This window comes from Tripterygium wilfordii, chromosome 14 (assembly GCF_013401445.1).
Source record: "Tripterygium wilfordii isolate XIE 37 chromosome 14, ASM1340144v1, whole genome shotgun sequence".
Taxonomy (NCBI): domain Eukaryota; kingdom Viridiplantae; phylum Streptophyta; class Magnoliopsida; order Celastrales; family Celastraceae; genus Tripterygium; species Tripterygium wilfordii.
The window spans coordinates 1-16,520 of record NC_052245.1 but is presented as its reverse complement, the minus strand read 5'-3'; the positions used below and the strand labels follow the sequence as shown (position 1 = coordinate 16,520).

Below are 16,520 nucleotides of genomic sequence, written 5' to 3'. Positions count from 1 at the left end.
CAATTGAAGATCACCATCACAAGCATTATATTTATATATATACGAGGCGCCAAAGAAAAAATAAGAACCAGCGCGAAGCCGCTCAATGACCCTCGTGCCTGCAATGAAGGTTTTAACTACTGGGGTAACCTCACCTAACTCGGCCTCAAACGCACCGTATGCAAGGGATAGTCCTATATATCACCCTTTTTTATTTTATTTTATTGATGATTTCGAATGGCTTTTTATCATTTTAATGCACTAAAAGCACAAATGGCTCTGTAACTACTAGAGAGAGATAAATAAATATAGAAGTTGTCCGATCCTCCAAGAGCAACCAAACAGTATGCATTTGTTAGCTTGGAGAATACCCCAACCTCACATGAGTTCTCAAACTGAAGCCGTGAAGAAACAATAAGAAAGAACCAACCTCAATCAAAACAAATTAACCAGAACATGAGCTAAAAAAATATGAAGAATATTTGTCTGACAAAAATATAACAAGAAAGCTGCAAAAGAGAAACTATTTTGAATATACACCCCACTTACTGGTTGCCTTGCCAAAGACTAACAGGCATCAAAAGATTAACAGGCACGGTTCATTATTGCGCAATGCGTATTATTCATATGCTGGTGTGGCATGTATATTAATTGATACTTCTTTGTTTGGATTTTGTGCCCAACACATAGTTTAAAATGGATCAGCCCGTAATAAATTTGAAATCCATTGGCTTGGCCCAATTACTGACACCATCATGCTAAAGAGTAAAGATTATAAGCATGAGCGTCGGGCTAAACAAGACGGACGCTATCCAGTTAGGCAACTCATCTCCAATTGTGACAGCCAAAAAACAGAAAGAAAGGGCAGCACAAGCAGCAATAAAGAAGCCAATAACTAATTTAAGATGGCCCCTTGTTGGCCACAACGTGGACTCGTGCAATTGATAGATGCCAGTCATTCGACCTCTTCAACTATTTGGGCCACTATCTCAATGACCATCATCTTTTCCCCATGACACAAACGGGATAGGTAGGTGGCTTTTCAAGGATCACAGACAGCTCCACGGGTTTTCACTTTTCACCCCACTTTTATCTAATCATCTATAACAAAGATAAACAAATGCGATGTCGATGGCTACGCCTATGGATGTTTAGGAAAAATAAGATGGTTTCAGCTAATGCAATTTACATCTTAGACGGGTTATTCTGTGCTCTGGTGTTTCTGGCCAGCTACTCTCACTGCTTTATTGTAACGTCATAAACTCATATAACCATCCTTGAGAGCAAGCCAGCATACACAAAGAAATATTGATTCCCTATATTTGCAATTGTGAATATCCAAAAGGAGATTATGGATGATACTTCATTGAATTAAGGAACCCATACATAATACAACACTAAACCTTCCTTTAATATTTTTCGGCTCAATAGTACAACTACAACTCAAATACATTTCAATACTACAATGTGTTAACTAAGGAAATAGAATATTCATATTATGTAATTGGTATTCCTAATTGTTAGGACTTCCTTTGATATAGTGGACGATGATTCAGTATCCCACTAATTGTGGAATTATTGTAACTATATATTATGCCTTCTCATGTGAGAAGAAGAATAAGACACATCAAAGCTTTAACATGGTATCGAAGCCTCACCGAAACCCTTCCGCCGCTGCACCTTTCTCCACCATCCGTACTCATCTTTAAAACTTCATCACCAAACCATACTTTCCTAATGGCAGAAGATGGAGCCATCACCTTGCAAGAGCAGAACAAATTCACAAGCACTCCCGCAGGTGTGCCAAGTGAGTTGAATGAATCAAATAACACACAATCCCTTCCGTTCGGGTTCAGGCTGAATGATATGAACTTTAAAATCTGGTCAAGTTTGATGGAAGTTCATGCAGCGGGCCAAAACAAACTCGGGTATTTAACTGGCCAGATTTCACCAGTTAGTGTGACAGATTCAAACTACATAAAGTGGCGTACTGAAGATGCTCTTGTGCGTGGATGGTTGCTGAAAACCATGGATCCACACCTTCTTGGATTATTTATTGACCTCCCAACGGCTAAAGATATTTGGGAAAGTGTCACACAAATGTTTACGATGGTGAGGATGAATCCCAATTCTACGAATTACGTTGCAAGGCAACAAGGACGAGACAGAATGGCCGACCAGTTAATCTATACTTTGCTGAGTTGAAGGGCTTGTGGCAAGAAATCGATATGCGGCGCCCAAACAAGATGGTTTGTCCGGCTGATGTGAAAACCCGGAAGGAGGAGATCCAACAAGACCGAGTTTATGACTTCCTTGCTGGCCTAGATGATGTATTCGACCCAATCCGGAGGGACCTTCTTCGGATGAAACCAGTTCCTAGCGCTGAAGAGTGTTTTAACACTGTTCGACGAGAAGCACAACGTCAACTCACTATGCTTGGAGGAAAAAATTCTGACAATGGTTCGTCCATGGCCATGGTTAGCAAGTCTCATCTCAACGGACCTCCACGTAACCTACGTGATTTGGAGGAATCTGAAAAAGAAAAACTCCGTTGTAGCCACTGTAAGGGAACACGTCATACGAAGGAGACGTGTTTTTGAGATTCATGGTTACCCAGATTGGTTCCTGGAACGTCGAAAGCAGAATCGAGGAAGGGGAAAACAAGAGAGCTGGTCAAGCAAAATTGGCCGGGAATAGTTCTGGAATTGCTGCTATAGCAACCGGGACATGGCAGTGAAGAGTCAACTGATCCAGAGAATAAATTATCTTTACTCAGTATAGTATCTCCTGATGAAGGTAACGACACAGGTAATATGGGCACTGCTTTACTTAGCTCTGCCACACGTGATACAGGGTGGATCATAGACTCAGGTGCTACTGATCACATGACCTATGATCCGACTCTCCTCAAGTCCCAGCATTCCCCTCCACGGGACAACATCATTACAGCTAGTGGAAATATTATCCCAGTTTCTGCCGCAAGATCTATTGAACTTACTCGCACTATTTCATTGCATAACTGCTTACTTGTTCCCGAACTATCTAGTAACTTATTGTCTGTGGGTCAGGTTACTGAACAATTAAATTGTATTGTACTCATGTTTCCAATGTTTTGCTTGCTTCAGGATATTCGGATACAGGAGATCATTGGGCGTGGTACTAAGAAGAGGGGGTTATACTATGTGGAAGATATTACATTAGGACGTGCATGTCAAGTTCAGAGTCATGATAGCGTCCGGATGAAGACTATCCAACTATGGCATCGTCGACTGGGTCACGCCTCTTTTGGTTATTTACGCAAGATACTTCCTGCTTTATTTCAAAATATTTTCGCATCTTCTTTTGAGTGTAATGTTTGCACACTAGCGAAGAGCCATCGTACTCAGTTTTCTACTAGCTCTAATGAAAGAAGTATCCCTTTTGAATTAATTCACTCTGATGTTTGGGGGCCTTCCCCCGTTCCTACTCAGTCTGGGATTCGGTGGTTTGTAACATTTGTGGATGATTGCACTAGGATGACATGGTTATATACTATGAAACAAAAGAGTGATGTGAGTAGAATATTCAAAGTTTTTTTTCACATGGTTCAGACTCAATACTCTCTTCCTATTAAGGTACTCAGATCGGACAACGGTGGAGAATATATTAGCCATGATCTTGTTCAGTTCTTCCAGGAAAACGGAATTCTTCACGAGACTACATGTCCACAAACTCCACAACAAAACGGAGTTGCAGAAAGGAAGAATAGGCATATTCTTGAGACTACACGTGCTCTATTGATTGGCACTGGAGTACCACAAACCTATTGGAACTTTGCAGTTACTTATGCGGTATATGTAATGAATCGATTACCTTCTAGTGTTCTTAATTTTCGGACTCCCTTGGCAACTCTAGGAGATCATGTCCCAGTGTGCTCCTCTCTAAAATTGGAACCGCGAGTATTTGGTTGTGCAGCCTATGTTCATCTCCATAAAAATCAAAGAAGTAAGTTGGATCCTTGTGCATTGCGGTGTCTATTTCTTGGGTTTAGTCCTCAACAAAAAGGATATTTGTGCTACCATCCTCCTACTCAACACATGTATGTCACGATGGATGTCACTTTCTCGGAGGATTCCTTATTTTTTCCACCTAGCCGAACCCACCATAGTCCTCATGGGGAGCAGTCACGTATGGAAGACTATGGCCGGTTTTGCATGGGAAATGATTCTGGTGAAACAGAGGGCCTGCATGGAACTGCTGAACCTGTTATGGACCGTGAAACAGCTGAACCTGTGAATAACCAAGAGGAGAATAACCTGCAAACTGGACCTGCCGAAGATAATGTGGAATCTGGTGAGCCATCTGTGGAAGAACCCTCTTCTCAAGTACACTCCTTGACTCCTGCTCAACCGGATATCCATGAGGTAAGTATATCTGAACCCGAGATGTGTAGTGAATAGTGGAAAACCACCTGACAGGTACTCTCCAGAAGGGAAGGTCAAGGCCAAGTACCCGATTGCAAATTACATCTCAACTCATCGACTACCACCATCATACTGTGCGCTAGTCAAACAGTTGGATGACATTCGAGTACCTACATGAGCAGAAGAAGCTTTGAAGGATGCAAAATGGAGAGAAGCCATGGAAGTTGAGATAGAGGCCTTAATGAAGAATGGGACATGGAGTATAGTCACACTTGCTAAGGGAAAGAAACCGGTGGGTTGCAAATGGGTGTTCACTGTCAAACACAATGCTGATGGATCAGTTGACAGGTACAAGGCGAGACTCGTGGCAAAGGTTATACACAAACATTTGGTGTTGATTATCAGGAGACGTTTGCTCCTGTTGCAAAGATGAATACAGTAAGAATTTTACTTTCTTTGGCAGTAAATTTTGATTGGCCTTTGAAGCAGTTCGACGTAAAGAATGCTTTCTTACATGGAGACTTGAAGGAGGAAGTGTATATGGATTTTCCACCAGGATTTGGAATTCCGAATGCCCAGGGAAAGACTTGTAGACTACATAAAGCTTTGTACGGACTTAAGCAGTCTCCAAGAGCTTGGTTTGGGAGATTTGCTCAAGCGATGAAGAAATGGGGGTACAAGCAGGGAAACTCAGACCATACCTTATTTATCAAACGCAAAGGTGATAAGGTAACTCTGCTTATTATATACGTGGATGATATGATTGTTACAGGAGATGATGTGCGAGAGATTGAGTTGTTGCAGAAAACAATTGTCTTCAGAATTTGAGATGAAAGATTTAGGAGGACTCAAGTACTTCCTTGGTATTGAAGTTGCTCGTTCTAAAGAAGGAATAAATTTGTCTCAAAGAAAATATATCCTAGACCTTTTATCAGATACTGGTATGCTAGACTGCAAGCCGGCTGATACTCCTATTATACAGAACCATCACTTGGGAATTTTTCCAAATCAAGTCCCAACAAATAAGGAGCGATATCAAAAGCTAGTCGGAAGATTAATATACTTGTCACTAACAAGGCCGGATATTGCGTATGTGTTGGGTCTAAATTAACCTTACTAGCAAGTGTACTAGTCGGCGACTACAGCACAATGATAAGCAAGGGTCGAATCCACAGGGACGGTGTTATGTTTAATCCAAATGTCTATTTGTATGTATATATGGACAATGCAATCAAAAGTAAAATTCAACTCAAGATTGTTTGGTTTGGTAATTAAACTAAAACAAGCAAAGAGCAAAGTGTTTTTGGTATTTTCTTAGAATTAGGATGCAACTAATGCAAATGAGATGATTTAACAAATATGAGATGAACACCAAGGCTTCGGAATCCCCCTTGGGAAATGACTTGGAATGACATAAATTCACACACATATTTGCTAATTCGGGCATAACGAATCCGTACCTAAGTCGGTTTTAGCGCACTTAAGTCGAATCTCCCTAAAATCGATTACTAGCCATCTTATTGGTCTAGGTCGGATATTCCTAAATACATTCTAGCCATCCTATTGGTCTAAACATGCATAGGAATTCATGAAGTTCTATGGAGATTAGGATTCATACAAATTGTCATCTAATTAAAGGGAGACACATTCATAATCAAGTGTTTCAAGAAGCACAATCTACTTGACATATTATTGTCTAAGCAAATTCTCCAAACAATTTCATCCAAAAAACCTAGGTGTTGGCCAAACACCACAAGCATGAAGAAATTGCAATCAAACATAGAAACACAAGATTTATACCCAAATCAACTCATATATATGTAAATCAAGTCATAAACAAAGTCATCAAACCCAAGGCTTCAAACCTAGCCTTGGCACAAGAGATTTAGTTACACATAATGAGAGAAAAACACAAAAGGAGAGATGAGAAAATCATGAATGAACCCAATTAGTTGAGTAGATCCAAGTTGAGCTGAAGAATCTCTCCTCCTAGCTCCAAGAGTCGCCTTCCCCCTCTGGTTTCGCTCTCCAGAAACTCAGTTCTAGGTCTAAAAGTGTCGTGCGGCTCGGCAAGTTCGCGAATTAAAACATCCCAAAAAAACTGTCTTGTGCGCCTAGGCGCGTTGTATTCACGCCTAGGCGCACGCCTAGGCGCAATCCTAGGCGTGCACAACTTCAAATTCACGTCCCAACTCGCTGGACTGGGCGTGCACAAGTGATACTGGGGCGTGCACAAATATTGCGCCTAGGCGTGGAATGATTCCAAAATCTCCATACGACGTCCGATTTGCACGATTTTAGCGTCTACGGAAAGCTTGAGATGTCTAGTTTCCAATACCTTTTATTTCGCTTGATTCCGATAACGTGACAAAAAGTTATAAGTATTTGAACACACGAAGGTCGGTGGACATTTTCTTCAGTTCAGCCCTTTTTTCATCACTTTTCATCCAAACCGCAATCAACCTATCAAAAAATACAAATCAAAACATAAATACACTCATTATTTATTTAAAGGAAGCTTAAGAGGGGGAGATTCCTACCAAAAACAATAGGTATTATCACACCTATCAATATGCAGTAAGCGTAGTAAGCCAGTTTATGCATACACCAAGCGAGGATCACATGGCTGCTGTGATGCGGATACTAAGTTATTCTCAAAGGAACCCCGGGCAAGGGTTTATTTTTTAGAAAGCATGGGCACATGGAGGTACAAGGACATACAGAGGTACAAGGATACACTGATGCAAATTGGGCTGGAAATCTTATTAATAGAAGATCAACGTCTGGATACTTTACTTTTGTGGGAGGTAATCTGGTGACTTGGAGAAGTAAAAAGCAGAATGTAGTGGAGCGATCCTCTGCGGAAGCTGAGTACCGAGGAATAGCACACGGTATTTGTGAGTTATTATGGATACGCATTCTTCTCACCGAAATTGGCTTCAAGCCTAAGAAACCCATGAAGTTGTTTTGTGACAATCAAGCTGCCAGAGAGATAGCAGACAATCCAGTCCAGCATGACCGGACTAAGCATGTCGAAGTTGATCGACATTTCATCAAGGAGAAGTTGGAGGCAAAGTTAGTGGAAATTCCATATGTGAAGTCAGGAGAACAGTTAGCAGATATTTTGACACATGCAGTTTCTACAAAGGTGTTTCTTGATTCGCTTAACAAGTTGGGCTTAGGGAATATCTACGCACCAACTTGAGGGGGAGTGTTAACTAAGGAAATAGAATATTCATATTATGTAATTGATATTCCTAATTGTTAGGACTTCCTTTGATATAGTGGACGATGATTCAGTATCTCACTAATTGTGGAATTATTGTAACTATATATTATGCCTTCTCATGTGAGAAGAAGAATAAGACACATCAAAGCTTTAACACAATGGACGTGCAAATGAAATTACAATTTTAAGAAACAAAAAACAAATAAAGGAGTGGAATCTACAGTTTGAGAAGAAAAGAGTCAGAGCAATGTCTTACAAACCGACTCCCATTTCATTCTATGTAGGAATTGTTGACATCACTGTACCTATTTGACAGAATGATTGCTTAGGTTCCTGCGAAAGAAATGTCAAAACCACACCAGCCTTTGGCAACCAGCTACTTCGACATGTTTTGACTGTAGAAGATAACATGGTAACTTCAACTTATTACATGGCACGAAGACAATTTTAACTAAAAATTGAAGCTTGGAGGTACAGAGAAACAAAATGATTCCAAAACTTACCCAACAAAAAGGTTATCTTGTGTTTCTTGTTCGAATGCTGTGATTCAGGCTTTTACATAGTCAACACCATTGCGCTTCCTTTTGTTAGACTTTGAAAGAAGCACATCTGAGCCCAGCTCTTTTTCTGTTTAATGGGTTGTGATTTCACATCTCTCTTTTCGACAAGTTCAACCATATATTGAACAACAGCCTGGGAAAACCAAGAGAGAGAATTTCAGCCATGAATCGGAAACATTTCCCTTTGTAATGGAATAAAAAAACACAAATTACCTGTGCACCCATCTCAGCTATATGTCTTGGAGGCACTTCCAAAGGATTTTCTTCCACGCGCAAGACACGTAAGTGTGTTAGCATCCTAAAAGAGTCTGGAAGGACTCGTATCTGATTATTGCTAATATCCAACTCTTCGAGCATCTCAAGGTTCCCTATGGACCTTGGCAGGGATCGCAGATCAGCAAAGTTATTCCCCACATTTATCTTAGCTAGTGTAGTAGCAAAACACAAGCTCTCAGGTATTGACTCAAGCTCGTTGAAACTAATATCAAGTTCCCTCATATTCGACAAAGATGCCATTGTAGTTGGTAATTGTTTTATGTTATTATAGCGCACGGACAAAACCTCCAAGGATTCTATCTTCCCAACAGCTTCTGGAAGGGCTTTTAGTCTATTATAATCTGCACAAAGCTCCTTTAGTGACAAACATTGACCAATGGTATGAGGTATTTCTTCAATATCATTGGTCTCTACAATCAATCTCTTAAGACTGACAAGTAGACCAATAGATTCAGGGAGTGCAGAGAGCCTATTTGCACTCAAATCAAGCTCCTCAAGGCGTACCAATCTGCCAAAAGTAGCAGGTAGACATGATAGTTGGTTACCCCTTAGGTCTAGAAACACTAAGTTTAGGAGATCCCCGATGGAATCTGGAAGTTCAACAATTCTGTTTGAATGCAAATCCAATCTCGTCACGGTTGAAAGGCCTCTGATAGGGGATGGCAAGGACACATCCGATTCTCTGATAAGTTAAGTGAAACCAAATTCGACAACTTCCCTATTGAGTCAGGTAGCCAGTTGATTTGATCCATCAACTTGCCCTGAAGGTTGAGATCTCTCGTGCCTTTATTTGCAGAAACTTCAAGTAAACTAGCAAGTTTTATTAAACTCAACTTGTCACCATCTTGACCTAAACAATTTACAGAACAAATCAACCAAGAAGTCTTAGATAGTCATATTATCAATTCATCAAGGGCATTGCTCACTTTTAAAATTGAATGCTCAATCGGAACTAAATTGTTCATCATGAAAGAAAATCCTAAAAATCACAAAGAAGAGAATCACCTGATGTGGGAGTAGATTTTAAGGTCGAATCCAGTATCTGCGGTGAGGTTGAAACACCATGTCCAACACCAATTCCATCAGTATAAAACGATGATTTGGTCTTCTTGACAAAACTATCGTCTCTACTGAACAACTCAGAAGATTGAACTGGATTTTTCTCCGAGTAATATAAGCTTGAAGAAGCATTAGCAGGGGACTTGTTTATGGAAGCCCGAGGAACACTCACTCCATCAAAACTGTTCCTTGCCATCATGGAAGCAGAAACAGAACCGTCAGAGAAAGTGGTGGTCGGCTTACTGGAATCATTGGATGAGGAACCTGAGAGGCATCTGGATGCTCTCTGGATAAACAAAGCATGAACGTTCTCGAGGTTCAAGCAACTTGAGAGCCTCTCTCCTCTGCTCCTTGCTTTGGAAATAGACGAGGTTCTTCTGCATCTCCTGAATCACCATGAAGAGCTCCTCGGGAACGTCGGGCCCCTTAATCTGCTTCCCAATGAGTTCCAGACTGACCTGGTCTTCTCTCTCCATGTTCGAAATCAAGGCCTTAGCAGCCTCCACCTCCTCGATCCCTGGCCTCGCCGGCAGAGATCTGAGGATTCTCGTGATTTCCTCCAATGCTTCGTCCACAGATTGGAGTGCCCTTGTGTCCATTATGTTCTTCTTCGTCGTCTTCTTGCTCTTGTTCTTCGATTTCTAAGTGTAGATTCCCGATTCCAGCAACTGTTGTTAGCAATTGAAGAACGGTCAATCAGATATGTTTCGGATCAACAGCTAAACAAAACGACTAAGTCACTGAACAACAGTCGACTAGAGACAAAAAAAGAAAGAAATCCAACTGAAACAGTGAGGAACATAGGTTATCTTCTCTCCTTGTTTGGTAAAGCATTATAGAAAGAAGGCGATCGAATTCCCAAGAAACAAACAGAAATAGAAGTGAGTGACGAACCGTTCCAGTTCGCGATTGATTGATGGTAGTTTAGGACTTTAGGTAATTTGGAGGGAGACGAGGGGCAAATGCGAGGGAAGAGCTTCACTTGAAATCCAGAAGTTCCTGCGTCTTCTCTGAAATCCAGCTATGCGTCTATGTCCATTACCATTTCCTGGCAAGTCTGAAGCTGCCTCTACTTTGGGAATTTTTATGAGAGAATGTCGCGTGAGAGAGACTTGAAATTTGTCATATATGAAATTTGTCCAGGTGAAATGCCACTTAGTTATGCACAGTAGTTATGAATCTATTTTCTACAGGGCATGAAATGCCAGGTGACGAGAAGACGATGGGTCACCCGTGTTGGTTAGATAAGCGTCCACCGGAATGAAAGGACCGTCCAACTGTAACCAGCTGGCATTCATTGGCTAGTCTGCTACTCACGCCATAACCGTTTTTCCCTGTAATCCTTTTTCAAATACAGAACCAGACCCACCCCTCACGTGCCCTGCTCCTCCGCTCCCATACACCTATCAATAATCTCTATCTGATCACCATTTTACTGATATTACAAAATCAGCTTTTAATTTCAATAATATATCGATTGATTTCTCGTTAGGCTTTCAAACGAGTTGGACTTTTTATGGAACAGTATCAACTAAACGTTTCCAACTTTTATTATGGCATTTGTTTGTAGGTTCAGCAACACCATCACATCCACAATTCCAGAGCTTTGTGTTCTTTCACACAAAACAAGTTCCGAAAACGAAATGCTTTCGTATGGCTATGACTACGCAAAAAAGAAATGAAAGCAATGTCTCAAACCTCACTAAAACAACCCAAAAAGAAAAATCTACAACATAACCTAACTTAATCTATCCCTCAAAGGGAACTCTCACTAATCTTGTTTTCGGTAACCATAGAATTTTTTGGTAACTGAACTCTCACTAATCACTTCTTATGTGAAACTCATAAATTACATTAATTAGCTTTGCTCTTCAGTCAAGGATGGACAAGCAACCCAAGATTGTAGCTCATGCGAAGAGCATACTTACGCACACAAGCGCAACCCATCCGTAGCTCTATTTCCATTTTATATTTGTCAAGCCTTGAGGATTGCTGTTGTTGCAGATGGTTCACTGAAAGTTCCATGCGATGGTGGGCTGAATGTTGCAGATGGTCCGGGGACAAGCCTTGGTGGAGCTGACATAGGCTCAGAACTATTTCCCATCTTTGATGCTTTCTGACTTTCTACATTGAAACTGCCAAGGACAACCTGCGTCAAACCATTACATTACTGATCAGTTACTCCAAGTTCAGCAATGGCAGCAAATTCTTACACGAGCAGGTAGTTAAAGTTAGTCACAAATCAGAGTGCCAATAAACACGGGTTCAGTAGTTTTGAATCATATGGAGATCTATTCCATTACAGTATTGAAAATTGAAACTACCAAGACACTGAAAGAATGGATGAGACATCCGAAAAAGATCCATTCCATTGTTCATGAGTTATTTGACATAGCTATCTGAAACACAACTTTCTAAAGGCGCGGCAAATTAGAAAGTGACAGGATAGCGTAACCCGGCTGATATAAAAGCAAAACAAATCCAATAACTTTCCTTCACAAATAAAAATTGGCAGGTAATGGGGGCCAATTGACTGCGAAACAATACTTGCCCTCCAGGCTACCATTGAGCAACGTCCTATATCCATACGGCCGGCCTCTATAATTATATTTGAAAAGTAGTACATACACAAATATACAGCAGGAAGTAACAGAGAAAAGGCCATAAATTATGATTATAGAAAGAAACCTGAACAAGGGAAGCTGTAGTTAGAAGCCCGGACACGCCACCACCCAATATGTTACCATTTGGGCCAGATAATAACACACTAAACCCACCAGTTCTGCTGGGTTGACCGGCACTCTCTGAGAGGATAAATGAGTCAGACAAAGACAAGATCTCAAGGAAATTAGCAGATATTCATATGTAATCATATTCTTCATCGGCTATGAAACAGATTCACAATTATCTGTCTTGCAACGCCAATTTTCCCTTCAAGGAAATTAGCAATATGACACTGTGATGCATTTTATGTTGCAGTAGTGAGAATACTTCTTCTAAGGTAACTAAACTAACACATGGTCATTGGTTTCAACGTCTTTTGATATGAAAACAAGAATGTGTACTGAACCATGAGGTGAGGTCTAATGAACCGCGAAGATCAAGACTTGAGTCATCGGTTGGATGGCAAGGACAGTCTATATATACCTTGGGTGCCCAAGTTCAAAACCCCCTCCCCATTTCCTTGTAAAAAATGCCAATCTATGTACTGCGAAGACCAAATAATACATGTTTCACATGTGGAGGCGAAGGCCATTTGTGGAAGCGGTATTGTCTCATAAAAGGACAAGAAGTGCTAAATAAATGATGACAGACGTGCTAATTTTATTGCACTTTTCCATGAGTTACCAACTTAGCATGGACGACTACACTAAAAAAGTACTCTTTTCTCAATACTGCTCCATTCAAAAACTACCCTCTTTTCTTTTCTTTCCTTTCCAACATTTCAAAGTACCTCAGATGGTTATCCATCAAAATAGATGAATAGCAAAATTGCAAATCTCATTTAATGCATTTCAAAGAAAAAATAGAAAACGAGGCAGCAAGAATTTTCAATAAACCTCGACAGTAACAGTTCCTCCAGATGTGGGGAACTGACGAAGAGTGACATTGGATATTGAACCAGTCGCTGACAAGACGCAAACAGCTCGTGAACCATGTTGCGAAAACGACATGATTTTTGATAAGACATCCTGAAAATCAGAAGTCAGAAAACAACATCAGTTTTTAGCATGAGAGTGAAGAAAAAAAAGACACTACAATTGCCAAAGACTAGCAACAACAAAGTTCAAAACCTATGGAAACTTATGCCACATTAAATTCAGTCAAGGTACTCAACTCAAGGCAAAGGACAAGATGGCCAGTAGAGCAGCCAACAAAAGTTTAGTAGCACCCATCTTGTTTCAACACCATCATGTTCCATTTCCTCAGGGAAGTTCTAGAAGCTCAAAGAAATAGGAAAAATATACAGCAAGAATAATATACAACACCTTCATGTTCCATTTCCTCATGAAAGTTCTAGAAGCTCTCAATATAAAAATTCACGCTATTCAAATGTGGAAATTGCTTCGTCAGGTAATTTTGCCTATAATCACTTTGAAAGAAATCGATACCAAAAATTTTTTCCAGCATTTTAAAATTGTCACCTATTCTACAGAAGAGGATCATCTTAATTAGCATACAGTATTTTTAACGTCTACACTCGTTAAAAAATATGGAATTCCAAGGAATCCTAAGGCCATTTGTCTCCTACATAGTTAGACTATATAATATTTTGGTACACAAATTGAAAATTCATAAATGTTCATATGAGAAGATGGCACAAAGATTTAAAAAAATGTAAAGATCTTCAGTATTTAGATTATTATTTTGCATTATTTTAGGTTGACATTCAAAAACGGGATCAAAACCAATAATATACAATTTGCTTCTACCACTTGCATGGTTTTCAAATTTTAATTCCCAATTCTATGAACAAACCTTTCCTCCTATCTCATCCACATGTAAATCCAAACCATTCTATTATTGCTGCGACTAAAAAGATATATTTCACAATTACAATTCTTGTAGCACCCATAATGCTCCTAATTTACCATGCACATAATTATGCTTCAAAGCTAGTTAGAATCTACAGCGAAAAATGTTTGCATAGGAAAATAAAACCTAAATATTAAACCAACGGGAAAAAAAATAATCTCAAGCTATCATAAAAATCCACAAATGCTTATTGAATTTTGATCTAAAAATCCACAAGTCTGTATTAAAAGAATACTTCACCGACATAATGTTCTTTTTTTTCTAATAAATGTGAATAAATTCAATTGAATGGTTGCAGAGTATTGAATCAAACAAACATTTGGCAAGCTAAGGTTACGGGTGTTGCCGTAACCTGCAAGAACTATGGCTTAGTCTGAGTGCCGAGAAATCACGACTCAAGATAGCCATGGCTGGTTCAAGGATGCCCCTCATAATCTCATGTGGGATTGCAGATGTGAGTTTTGGGGTTTTTCTTTTCCCTGTTTCATTTGTTGTTTGCATGAGATAAAATTTATATTAGCCAAAAGAAAATCTGTTTATGGCATAAAATGGAAGTCAATGAATTGTAAGGGCACCTCTCCAGCTTTCACTATCATAACATGTGGTGTAAACCCGACTCCTGTAGATCCTGCAAACAAAATTGTATTAAAATCCAGTGATGGTGACATAATATAATTCGAAACAGCAAAAAGGACCAGATTCTTGAACATATAACCAGCGCAAGAAGAATATAGTACATTCATACAACAATAAATTTTTTTTGAATCAACTGCCATCTTTCGGAAATTTTGTAATAAGTGAACAATTACCAAGACATGATGAAAAGTAATTAATATTCTCCTATAATCATTTTCTTTCTTTTTTGGGAATAAAATAACTTGCTGAAACCAAGGTTTCTGTCAACATAACAATAGTCATTATTTTGAAATTATATTTCAAGTTTCATACTTTCATTAGAACAAGAGATTACATATAAGTAAAAGTGGGGGAAAGGAAGGTTATATTGCTCCAAAAAGATCACACAGGTTGGGAAAAGCTAATCATAATTTTAAGCAGATCAAGTGAAAAATGAGAGTTATATTAACTTTCCTCAATAATGAAAGATTATTGACAATCTATATCTGACCATTTTGAACTAGATATGCATATCTTAAAATGAGATGCTGACACTAATAACTGTAATAACTAACAAGGGGCATAAATGTCATTGCAGCCAGGAGATAATTTTTTAAATCCAACAGAAGCCACCATCAAAGTATATTAAAGTTCTGCTTTGGCAGTGTCTCATCTAGCCCATACCTTAATATTAAAGTTCCGTTCTCACAAAAGCCAAGCACTGAAAATATTATCATCTCTATTATGCATTAGAAAATTATTTATTTAATTTTAAAAAATGCTTTTTCGGATCATTAAAGAAGTAAAAACCATAAAGGCTCAATTTTTTTTTTTTTTTTAAAGTCATGCATATATACTAAAAAGTTAAAACTGAAGGATGAAAAAATAAAAACGGATGTTACCCATGTAGGCAGCCATATGTGTTTCCTGCCAGACCCAGGAAGCCTGCCTCTACCCTCCCCGCATACGAAAGAAGGAGATAAGACTCGTGGGGACGTTGCGTCAAGCTACCATCGAGGGCATACTTTCTTGGGCGTGCACGCTTCCGCTTGCCGCTCCTTTCCTGTATGGGCGTCACGGCAGGGACATCAACAGTTGCGGCAGCGGCGTCAGAAGTAGCTTCAAAAGCCTCGAGTCTTGTAAACAGCTGAAGGCTAACCTCATGCTGTTAGCCAAAAAGTTGCCGTCGCACTCTGATGATTGTTCTCGAGGCCGTACGATTCTCTAGTCGACATAGTAGCTCAATTCTTCGCTCAGATCCTGAAATCATTCATCGATCAAAAGTCCACTATCGATGCACGTAAACCCTAGACCGTGCAAAAATTATAACCAAGTTCAGCAAAACTCAAAATTCAAAATCGCATATCGAAGGCCACAAAAAAATTTTAACAAATAAAATCTATTTTACAGAAGAAAAAATAAAAACTGATTTTTAAAAGGAAACAGGTTCAGAAATTCGATAAAAAAAATCAGATTAAGAAATAACAAAAGGCTAACCGAAAAAGCAACTTTTTATTAGAAAATTCATATATATACTTCATAAGAATGTAAAAAGGGCACTTACTTGCCAGAAAAACCAATAAATTAGGGGTTGCAGATGAGGAAGAAGAGAGATTCAAAGCAATCCCTCGAGAAAGAGTGAGAAATTTGCTTCTTTTTTTTTTTAAATCGCATTTTTATGTATTTTGGCTGGCTTTTGTATCTGAAAAGGGCGGGTGAAACGGACCAAAACATGGAGAAAGTGCTTTCGGCCCCGTTTGGTACATAATTTGAAGGGGCATTTATATTATTTTTGAGTAGAAAAACTAGTTTCAACCAAACAATAATTGAAATACACAAAAAAAAAACGAGAGATTTTTTAAC

The 16,520-nt window shown here is 39.3% G+C and overlaps 1 protein-coding gene and 1 pseudogene across 1 annotated transcript; both read right to left on the bottom strand.

Moving 5' to 3' along the window:
• Positions 1-7,690: 7,690 nt before the first annotated feature.
• On the bottom strand, positions 7,691-10,813 carry LOC120014860 (annotated as a pseudogene).
• Positions 10,814-11,076: 263 nt separating this feature from the next.
• On the bottom strand, positions 11,077-15,822 carry LOC120015085 (the record flags this gene model as incomplete). Its single annotated transcript, XM_038867307.1, has 5 exons — positions 11,077-11,655; positions 12,195-12,310; positions 13,067-13,198; positions 14,618-14,670; positions 15,560-15,822. Coding segments are annotated over 5 exons (738 nt in total), but the record flags the coding sequence as incomplete, so codon positions are not given.
• Between the last annotated feature and the right edge of the window lie 698 nt (positions 15,823-16,520).